General features: G+C 47.9%; 1 protein-coding gene across 1 annotated transcript; it reads right to left on the reverse strand.

The window, feature by feature from the left end:
- Positions 1-275: 275 nt before the first annotated feature.
- On the reverse strand, positions 276-9,054 carry Scimp (SLP adaptor and CSK interacting membrane protein). Its single transcript, XM_032914241.1, has 4 exons — positions 8,940-9,054; positions 6,807-6,870; positions 3,284-3,357; positions 276-836 (listed from the first exon to the last, which is right to left on the reverse strand). Exons 1-4 carry the CDS (start codon positions 9,049-9,051, stop codon positions 631-633), a joined length of 456 nt encoding a protein of 151 aa, XP_032770132.1. The 5' UTR covers positions 9,052-9,054; the 3' UTR covers positions 276-630.
- Between the last annotated feature and the right edge of the window lie 943 nt (positions 9,055-9,997).

The following is a 9,997-nucleotide window of genomic DNA, read 5'->3' on the forward strand; positions in this document are numbered from 1 at the left end:
TCCAGGAGGTTCAGGGGTGGGTAGAGCCTGAGAGAAGAGAGACAGGCATCCTTAAGCCACGGCCTGCATAGGGATGGGAGCTGGGAGGTTCCATACCATCAAATGTCAAACCTATGATCCCTATCAGTGGCTCTCAACCTATGGGTCTCAAACCTCTTAGGGGTTGAATATCAGATACCCTGAACATCAGATATTTACATTACAATTCATAACAGTAGCAACATTACAATTATGAAGTAGCAACAAAATGATTTTACGATTGGGGATCGCCACAACCTAAAGAACTGTGTTGAAGGGTCCCAACATCAGGAAGGTGGAGACCCACCACGTTACAGCCACATTCACCACGGGAGCAAAGGGGAATGTGGGGAAATGAGTCAATTCTCACAGGCCCAGTGGTCTGCACAAAGGAAACTTCCTCCACAGAGGTGCCAAGGCTACACCCTCAGAGTCTCAGGACAGAGCTTCTGCAGTGCGAGAAACATCAGGAACATCTGGAGCAGCAGACACATCTGGAGCATCGGGAACATCAAGCTGTCCTAGCCTCTGCTGTAGCTTTCACATGGCTGAGGTGGTTTCCTCTAGGGATCGGGAAGTGCTTATGTTACAGTCCAGCCATTCCAGATTATTCTAAAATGAGCTGTGTAAGCCCGTTTCAGCTTGCCAAAGAGGCATGGGTGTTATAGAGTGCTGGATTTCAGTGGTTGCCGGAATCTCAACATCATCGTAATCATTTTCTGGATCGGTGGAGACCGAGATATCAAAGACGTTCTTCTTTTTAACTTTCTTCACTGATGAGTACCAAGCTGATGGCTGTCTTGGAGATTCCTGTGGGGCTAAAGCACAGAAAAGGGTCACTATATGCAAGGCTACTCCTCACTGATGTATTTTTTTGACCGAGTGGCTCATTACAGATCTTCTGAACACATTACCGATCTTCCCACTTCCTGGGTGGTCAGTTCCCCGTCTCACAGAGGGAAACCAGTCATAGTCATGACACACGTCTCAGGATCACCCAAGCACACCAATGACGAATGTTGGGCAGATCTCTTAACTCCCACATCTCTGTGCTAAGACCAAACTTCAAGAGAACCATGATGCAAACACTCAGGAAGCAGACCACATCCAGTTGCTAGGTAACCACAGTTATGCCCACAGATCCCAGATCGCAAGGTTCTGATGGACTCGTTGATGCATCCCTCTCTGTACCGTACCCTAGGCTGCTCCCAGGACTGTTTGCTACTGCTTACATACAAATCTGCCTGCTAAGAAGGAAGGAAACATGTGGTGGGAGGGGTAGTGTTCAAAGATAGACTCAGTGCAGAATGGGTCTATCGCAGGAACTGGAGTGGTTGCTGCTTTTTGTCTGTGACAGAGGAGTGATTCTCCTGAGGTTCATGTGTAGAAGATTTGGTGTGTTACCAATATGGCAACATGGTGTGTGTGTGGCGGGGTGGGCAATGGTTAAGAGCTCCTAATGCTCTGCAGAGGATCTGAGTTCAGTTCCGGGCAACCACTTCAGGCAGTTCGTAATCACCTCTAACTCCAGCTCCAGGAGATCTAGTCCCCTCTTCTGGACTCTGGACGTGTGTGTAATCAAGCTACAAATGCAGGCAGACACTCGAACACAAACGGACACAGAACTGAAATAAGGGTAAAAGGTGGTGGGACCTTTAAGAGACAGAGCCTCATTAGAAGCAGTGTGGGTCCTCCCTTTGCTCTGCCACCCAGCCCTAAGATGTGGTTTCCTGCTGTCACATGGGCTGCTACCACGATGCCATGTTTATCATATGATGTAGCTTTCAGGGCCGTGCTGTTTGGATACTCAGCCACCAAGATGGCAGCCCCAAGTGTTTCGTCATGGTAACAGAAAATACAGTGATGAATAACCTAGCTATAGCTATAATGAGAATCAGATTTGCCTCCACAATGACCTTATATTTCTCCAAGAAAATTGGAACGCCTCTGCCATTTCATTTCATTTCCTGTAAAATTGAGTTCTGGTTTGGACTCAGTAGTTAGTTAACTAATTAGCTTGGTAAGTTGGGTCATGGGTAAGTCACTTAAGGAGCAATGACAGTCATCAGTTTCACAGAGCTCTGAGGGTTTAAGTGAGATCGAGTCTAACAAGGGCCAGTCACGGGAACCAGAGAACGTCCAGGCCTGGTGGTCCTCACCTGTAATCGCAGCACTTAGGAAATGAAAGGAGGAAGATTAACTAGTTCAAGGTCACCCTTGTCTGCTAAGGGAGCTTAAGGCCAACCTGGGCTACATGAGACTGTCTCAAAAAAGGGGGAGGGGAGACAAAGTCTGCAAAGTACTTGCCTCACAGGTATGAGGACCCAAGTTTGATTCTCATAACCCCTATCTATCTATCTATCTATCTATCTATCTATCTATCTATCTATCTATCTATCTATCCATCCATCTATCTATCATCTACCTATCTATCATCTATCTATCTATCTATCTATCTATCATCTATCTATCCATCTGTCTGTAAGTCAATCATCTATCATCTATCTATCACCTATCTATCATCTATCTATCTGTCTGTAAGTCAATCATCTATCTATCTATCTATCTATCTATCTATCTATTGTCTATCTATCTATTGTCTGTCTATCTATCTATCTATCTATTGTCTATCTATCTATCTATTGTCTATCTATCTATCTATTGTCTATCTGTCTGTCTATCTATCTATCTATCTATCTATCTATTGTCTATCTATCATCTATTTTTCTATTTATCATCTATCTATCTATCTATCTATCTATCTATCTATCTATCTATGGTCACATGTGTTGTTGTCATGGTGGTAATCTCACAGTGCAGATCCCTAGGACTCAGGCTGACCTGCCTCACCTGCTTGGTGAGTTCCAGCCAATGAGAGACTTTTTTAAGTTGACAGTGCCTGAGGAATTGCAGTCCTTTAGCTTTCATAAACATATGCACATTCATTCTCTAGCATGTGTACACACATGTACACATATGAATGCACGCACGCATGCATGCATGTACACACACACACACACACACACACACATACACACACAAGTTTTTTTAAAAAAAGCCACCATTCACAAATCAGGAATACTCCCCATATATTAACCAGCCAACACCTTTATCTCAGACTCCCAGCCCGGAAACTGTGGGGAAGTAATTTTCCCAGTGCTTAAGGCATCCAGCCTATAGAATTTTGTTAGTAAGCTAAAGAAGATCCATCCATCCATTCTTTATCCCACCTGGAATGATACTGTTATCAGCAAACCGTTCTTACCTGGGTCTTCTGGAAAAGGTGAACTCCTGGGTGGCAGAGCAGGTAACCGACCTGGTGAAGAATTAAGAACATTCCTAGGGAGAGAGGGAATGAGGGAAGGTGAGACACACACACACACACACACACACACACACACACACACACACAGACATACACACACAGAGACACACACAGACACAGACACGCAGACACACACACACACAGACACACACACAGAGACACACACACAGACACACACACACACAGACACACACACACACACACACACAGACACACACACAGGCACACACACACACACACACAGGCACACAGACACACACACACAGACACACACACACAGAGACACACACAGAGCACACACACACAGGCACACACACACACACACACTCAGAGAGAGAGACACACACAGAGAGACACAGACACAGACAGACACACACACAGACACACACACACACAGAGAGACACACACACACACAGACACACACACACACACACACACACACACACACACACACACACACACACACACACACACACACAGACACACACACACACACACACAGACACACACACAGGCACACACACACACACGCACGTACAGAGAGAGAGAGAGAGAGAGAGAGAGAGAGAGGAGACAGAGACATCGAGACACAGAGGGAGAAACAGAGAGAGAGAGAGTCAGTCAGTGGTTGGTCTGGATCAAGTCTACTGATGGCTGCTTTATAGCAAGGCAAGTAGGTGGGTTGAAGATTCAAATCCAGATTCCTCCAGGTTGGAAGCATTTCCATACCTTTCTAGATTCTGCATTCATTCTGTCACCCTAAAGAAACCATTTCCTCCAGCCCACATACATGATGGGAGGGGTTGTCTCTAGAGCACAGAGCCCAGTCTCCTGTGTGAACAGTGGTGGACTAGATGTACTCCAATCTGCAAGGCAGATGTGCTCATTCCTGATGTTAAGTATCAACACCGTGACCAGCAGCATCACTGTGAATTTACCACAGATGTGTCCAGACATTGGAGCACTTGTTCAAAGGGGACTGTGGGTCCCGAGTCCCTTCCACCTCTCTTCACCCCTCCTCTTGTCCCTGGCTTTGTTCTAAGCCACACTCCCACCATGATGCCTCACGACAGGCTCAACCAGCATCAGGATCAACCAGTCATGGACTAGAAACTCACAAACTGTGAGGCAAAAGAAACCTCTTCTCCTTATAAACTGTCTTGGGCATTTGTTACAGTAACAGGAGCTCACATGTGAGTCATCGTCACACTGCCCAAAAGCCCACTCACAGTAGAAGGGACAAACTCCCACGGCCCACTCCCACAGTGAAAGGCTCTACATCGAGCAGAATGAACAGTCCACAGTCACACTCAATGCTTCTCACAAAAATAATACTGACTTGGCCTTGTAGCTCAATAGTGGAGCCTGAGGCCCTGGGATTAAAATGACCCCCATAGTACTGAAAAAAAAATGGGAAAAAATGCAAAATATCATGTGCTATTCCACTCACGTGAAGCATGAAACAATCAAATGCCCGGCTGATTCCTTCTGGCTAGTAGGGATTTGGAGGTGCCATGGCCGAAGGCCTTAGAAGTGAGTGTCTGTGATGTTAGCAAGATCTACTCCTTTAGAAAGAACACACTTTCCAAAGCTGGGCATCTGTTAACTAGGTCTGTTTCATTCATAGCAACTTGTTGAGCTGTGTGCTTCCTGAAAAAAAATTTCTGGAGTGTACTGGCTGGTTTTGTGGGTCAACTGGACGCAAGTTGGAGTTATCACAGAGAAAGGAGCCTCCCTCAAGGAGATGCCTCCATGAGATCCTGCTGTAAGGCATTTTCTCCATTAGTGATCAAGGGTGGGAGGTAGGTGGTGCCGTCCCTGGCCTGATAGTCTTGGGTTCTATAAGAGAGCAAGCTGAGCAAGCCAGGGGAAGCAAGCCAGTAGGTAACATCCCTCCATGGCCTCTGCATCAGCTCCTGCTTCCGGACCTGCTTGAGTTCCAGTCCTGCCTTCCTTTGGTAATGAACAGCAATGTGGAAGTGTGAGCTGGATAAACCCTTTCTTCCCCAACTTGCTTCTTGGTCGTGATGTTTGTGCAGGAATAGAAGCCCTGACTGAGACAGGTAGCAATAGCACATTTCTGTGGGAAGTTTTCACATGGCAGCAAGGCCTGTGGTCGTCTGGCTCTGTGATGCTTGATTGACTTACTCATCAATGGACGAGGAATTGGACAAGGAAAGGTTATATTTGATGGTCTCTTTGAACTCCCATAAAATCCCTTTCACAAAAGTATAGATTTTCTTGCAGATAGGCAAAGGCTGGCCCTTTACCAGGTTCTGACACTGGGTCACCGCCTCTCAGCTTTGAGCACCACATTGTTAAACCCTATATTCTAACTTCTGGGATTTTGACCACTCCTGATTGTTATGCTCAGATCTCATTTAAGGGGCGCAACTACTTCTGTTCATCTGAACCCCTGAGTCATGTTCTATCAGTTTGACTCCTGGAGGGACTGGAGACTGAGTAGCTTAAGTCAGTGATGGGTTCTCTATCCCTGACTGGGGACTAAGGCTCAGCTGAGCTGCTTGGCTCTGGGATGCTTCATGTGTGTTGACAGACATGGTTTCCGAAATCTGTCCTCAGAATTACCAGGGAAGGACAGCTGGAGGCTTGTGCTGGTTTCTCCTAGATTCCACCTTATGTGCCCTTTTCCCTTTGCTGATTTTATCTATTTTGGGCTATATTAAACTATAGCTGTGTTGGGCATGGTGGTGCACACCTCTGATCTCAGGGGGCTGAGGCAGACAGATCTCTGTGAGTTTGGGGCCAGCCTGGTCTACATAGCGAGTTCCAGGACAGCCAGAGCTATGTAGCAGAATCCTGTCTCAAACAAACACAAAACCGTGGAGTGAGATAAGTCTCCGGTCCCATTAGTTCCCTCATGAATTCTTGTTCCTAAAGGGTAACCTTGGGGACTCATCAACATAGCATGAAAAGAGTCCCAAACATATCACAAAAAGCAAAATGGAAAGCCAGTGCTCAGGGCTAGAGGACCCAGGTTCGATTCCCAGCCACACAGGGTTCTAGCTGTCTATAACTTCAGTTTCAGACCTAGATGCCCTTCTTCCTGGGCATTAGGCACACACATGGTGCACAGACATGCACAGAGGCATAGCATTCATACACATAAAATACAAACAGATCTTTAAAGAGGGAAGCAAATGCTATACTTTTATGCCATGTTTTCAGACACGTAACCTGCTTAAATGAAAGGCATAAGACTGAGCCTAGGACACAGAGCCTACACAGTAGCCTCTGTCAGAATAAATATGGCCAGGGAGCCCAGAACAGGGTGCCAGAGGTGCCCGATCCCCAGACCTTCCTCCTCCGATAGATGAGGATGTTGGCAGATCCATCTCACCAACTCCATAGGGAAGGAGGCATTGCAGCCACACCAGAACACTGTCATCGGAAGGGCCCTGGTGCAGTGAACCGCAGGGGTCTCCCCTCCCCCTCACTTACTCATACATCTTGTCTTCTTCCCTTCCGTCCTGTATTGAGGGCTTGGCAACTTCCCAGTTCCTGCCTAAGGGAGGGAAACCATATTCATTAAGGCACATTAATGAAAGTTGTCACTTCAGGATTTAGAAGTTCTTGGAATATAATCAGATCCAGGGAATTAGGAAGGGGAACTGCCAAGAGATAAGACTTAGGGACGCCTAGTGTGCAAGTGACAGCTAGTGCTTGGACCCTGGCCACGAAGCCACAGAGCCTGGGAGGAAACCCTTGGCCAACAGCAGCAATAAACAAACAAACAAATAAATGGAAAAAAAGGTAAAAGACAGCCAATGGATAAAGTTTATGAGCCCAGAACACACTTTCTAAAGCTCATATATTAAAATGGAGTTCTGAATACATCCTCTTCCTTTATTAAAAATTAATTACTTGGGGTTGGGGATTTAGCTCAGTGGTAGAGCGCTTGCCTAGGAAGCGCAAGGCCCTGGGTTCGGTCCCCAGCTCCGAAAAAAAGAAAAAAAAATTAATTACTTAAGGGACAGTGGGAAAAGGAGATCAAATTGGGAACTGAGATCTGATCTCGGTTCTGCCTCTAGGCTCTGAGCACCTCTCCCGAGGTTCTGTCTCCCTGTGGACTGGGGACCAAGCTAAAAGGATTGCACTCCAGCACTCGCTGAGCAGATGCCTGAGGGACAGCCTGCTGAACACGCAGGGAGGCTCGCCCAGGGCGCCCTGTGTACTGCCCGGTGTGTTACCTGGCGTGCTCCTGTCTTGGACCACTTTGCATTTTCTTTTAAAGGGCTAGGATCTTGAAGGACTGTATCACTGACTGGGGGGGTAGGGTGGGAGGTGGGGTGGGGTGGGATGGGAGGTCCATGTTTCTGGAGATAAATGACAAACTGGAAAACCCAGTTGTAGATAACCTAAAATTAGTGTTCATCTCCACACAGTCACTTTGTCTGAGGAGGTCAAGACAGAGAAAACAGCAGAAAACATGTCTTGGAGAGAAAAGGCTGTCGTGCAACTAAAACTCGTTCATCCTGGATCATATCTGTGTTTATTTGTCTTTTAATTCTCACATATATTACATCCCGACCGAGGTTTCCCCTTCCTGCCCCTCCCCCAGTCTCTCTCCCATCGCCTCTCTTCCCCAGATCCACCCCTGCTCTGTCTTCTATCAGAAAACAGCAGGCCTCCTGGGGACAACATCCAAATGCAGCATAACAAGCTACAAGAAAACCAGCACATACTGTCACTTCAGGGCTGGATGAGGTGACCCAGTAGGAGGCACAGGGTCCCACGAGCAGGCAAAAGAGTTGGGGACGGTCCCTGCTCCCACTGTTAGGATTCCCACAAGACTACCAAGCTACTTAGCCGTAGCATACACAGAGGACCCAGGTCAGCCGCCTACAGGTTCCCGAATCTCTGTGAGTCCCATGAGTCCCAGTCACTCTATTCTGTGTACCATATTCTCAAGGTTCTTGTGGGTGTCACTGACCCCTCTGGTTCCCCTGATCCCCCTCTTTAGGACTCCCCAAGCTCTGCCTAATGTTTGCCTGTGGTACTTAAACTCCATGAAATCTTGAGAGTAACCCTAGCAAAGACTCCTAGTAATGGGGACACGAAGCCTGCACTGGCCATCTTCTGTAACCAGACAAGACCTCCAGTGGAGGGATTGGGACACCAACCCAGCCATAAAACCTTTGGCCTACAGTCTGTCCTGCCCGCAATGGTTTCTGGGACTGGAGCCTTGTCGAATGGCCATCAAAGAGACCAGAGAGACTTCACCAAGCAACGGATTGACTCTGTATTTTAGTGCTCAAGACAGTTGACTTTCTGCAGACTTCTGTCTGCTCCCTTTCGAGAGCCACAGAAGCAATGATATTGGTGCCAGGAAGACACGGGGCTCCAGGGACCCTGCGTCTGTTTGCACCCAAATCCTCTGACTTTGGAATTAATCTCCCCTTCGCTATGCTCATGAGAAACTGAGGCCCAGGGTCAGAATTTGAGGCAAGGCTTGAAATCACACCCAAGGCATGTGATGCTCCACCTAAGCCCATACAGGCCAGGCTTAGAGTTTTGCTGCACTGACATCACCCCCCCCACACACACACACACAGGTAAGATGGCCATCAGTACCTTGTCTGAGCTGCCACCTGCAGACACAGTACAGGATGAGACCCAGGACCAAGGAGATGGAGACGATGGTCACAGCCAAGATGAGCCAGAAGTTGTTCCTCCACCAACTCATTGCTGTGGAAGCCTGGGAAGAGCAGAGACCGAGGCATGAGTGGGAAGCGAAGGCCTTTAGGTACCTCATTATAATGGAGATCTGTCTCGAGTCTGCGTGACCTGTGAAGGGGCTTGGGGCGTGGCCTTATGTGACTGATGGTCACAGATCTATGGAGGGCTGCGGGCTAGTGACTGGCCTGGCTTCCTGGGAGTCAGCCGAAATGTCCACCATCCCTTCAGGGTCTCCTCAGCTGGGAACCAGGGTGCCTTTCACTGTCCCACAATGTATGAGTATTTTGGCTGCATTTGTGTCTGTGTACCACATGCATTCCTGGTGTCCATGGGGCCAGAAGAGAGTGACAGATCCCTTAGAGCTGGAGTTTGGAATAGTTTTGTGCAACCGTGTGGGCGCTGGGAATCAAACCCTGATCCTCTGGAAGAGCAGCTGGTGTTTTTTTAAAAGCTGAGCCATTTCTATGGCAGCCCCCCAAACTGCACGTTCAGTGCCTGCCATAAAGAACACCCCGAAGTTACCCCCTTCTCCATGGACTGCTGGGAGATGCTTTTTCAACAGAATAGGCCGACTTGTCTTTCTGAGGATGAAGACGAGAGAGGGGCCCAAGAGAATCACATTCCATTTCTAGTGTGATGTCACCTGAGACCAGCAAGCTAGTTCAATGGTTAGGGTGCTTCCAGGCAGGAGAGGTATTCAGGGGAAAGGCGTGGGGACTGCGTGCTGGGGCAGTGCACGATCGACTACAGGCCCTGGAAAGATACAGAAACTGAATCTTACTCTGGCCCCAGGCCTGAGGCCAAGGAGGTAGGTAAGAATGTAGGTTGCAGGATGGCTGGAAGCCACCAGAGCATGGCACAAGCAAATGCCTGCCTGACAGGATGCTGAGAGTCAGCCCAAGGCTGTAGCCACAACTCTCAGAGGGCTACAGAGGGCAACAGACTTCTCAAGA

The sequence above is a fragment of the Rattus rattus genome, chromosome 9 (assembly GCF_011064425.1).
Source record: "Rattus rattus isolate New Zealand chromosome 9, Rrattus_CSIRO_v1, whole genome shotgun sequence".
In the NCBI taxonomy this organism is placed as follows: Eukaryota; Metazoa; Chordata; class Mammalia; order Rodentia; family Muridae; genus Rattus; species Rattus rattus.

What these genes read in the sequence shown, in the direction of transcription:
- Scimp (XM_032914241.1), bottom strand. Translation starts at nt 9,051, where the DNA reads ATGAGTTGGTGGAGGAACAACTTCTGGCTCATCTTGGCTGTGACCATC. An exon ending in GAAGAAGACAAGATGTATGA is followed by an intron (nt 3,358 to 6,806) that starts GTAAGTGAGGGG and finishes CTCTCTCCCTAG; the next exon opens with GAATGTTCTTAATTCTTCAC. An exon ending in ACCTTTTCCAGAAGACCCAG is followed by an intron (nt 837 to 3,283) that starts GTAAGAACGGTT and finishes TCTGTGCTTTAG; the next exon opens with CCCCACAGGAATCTCCAAGA.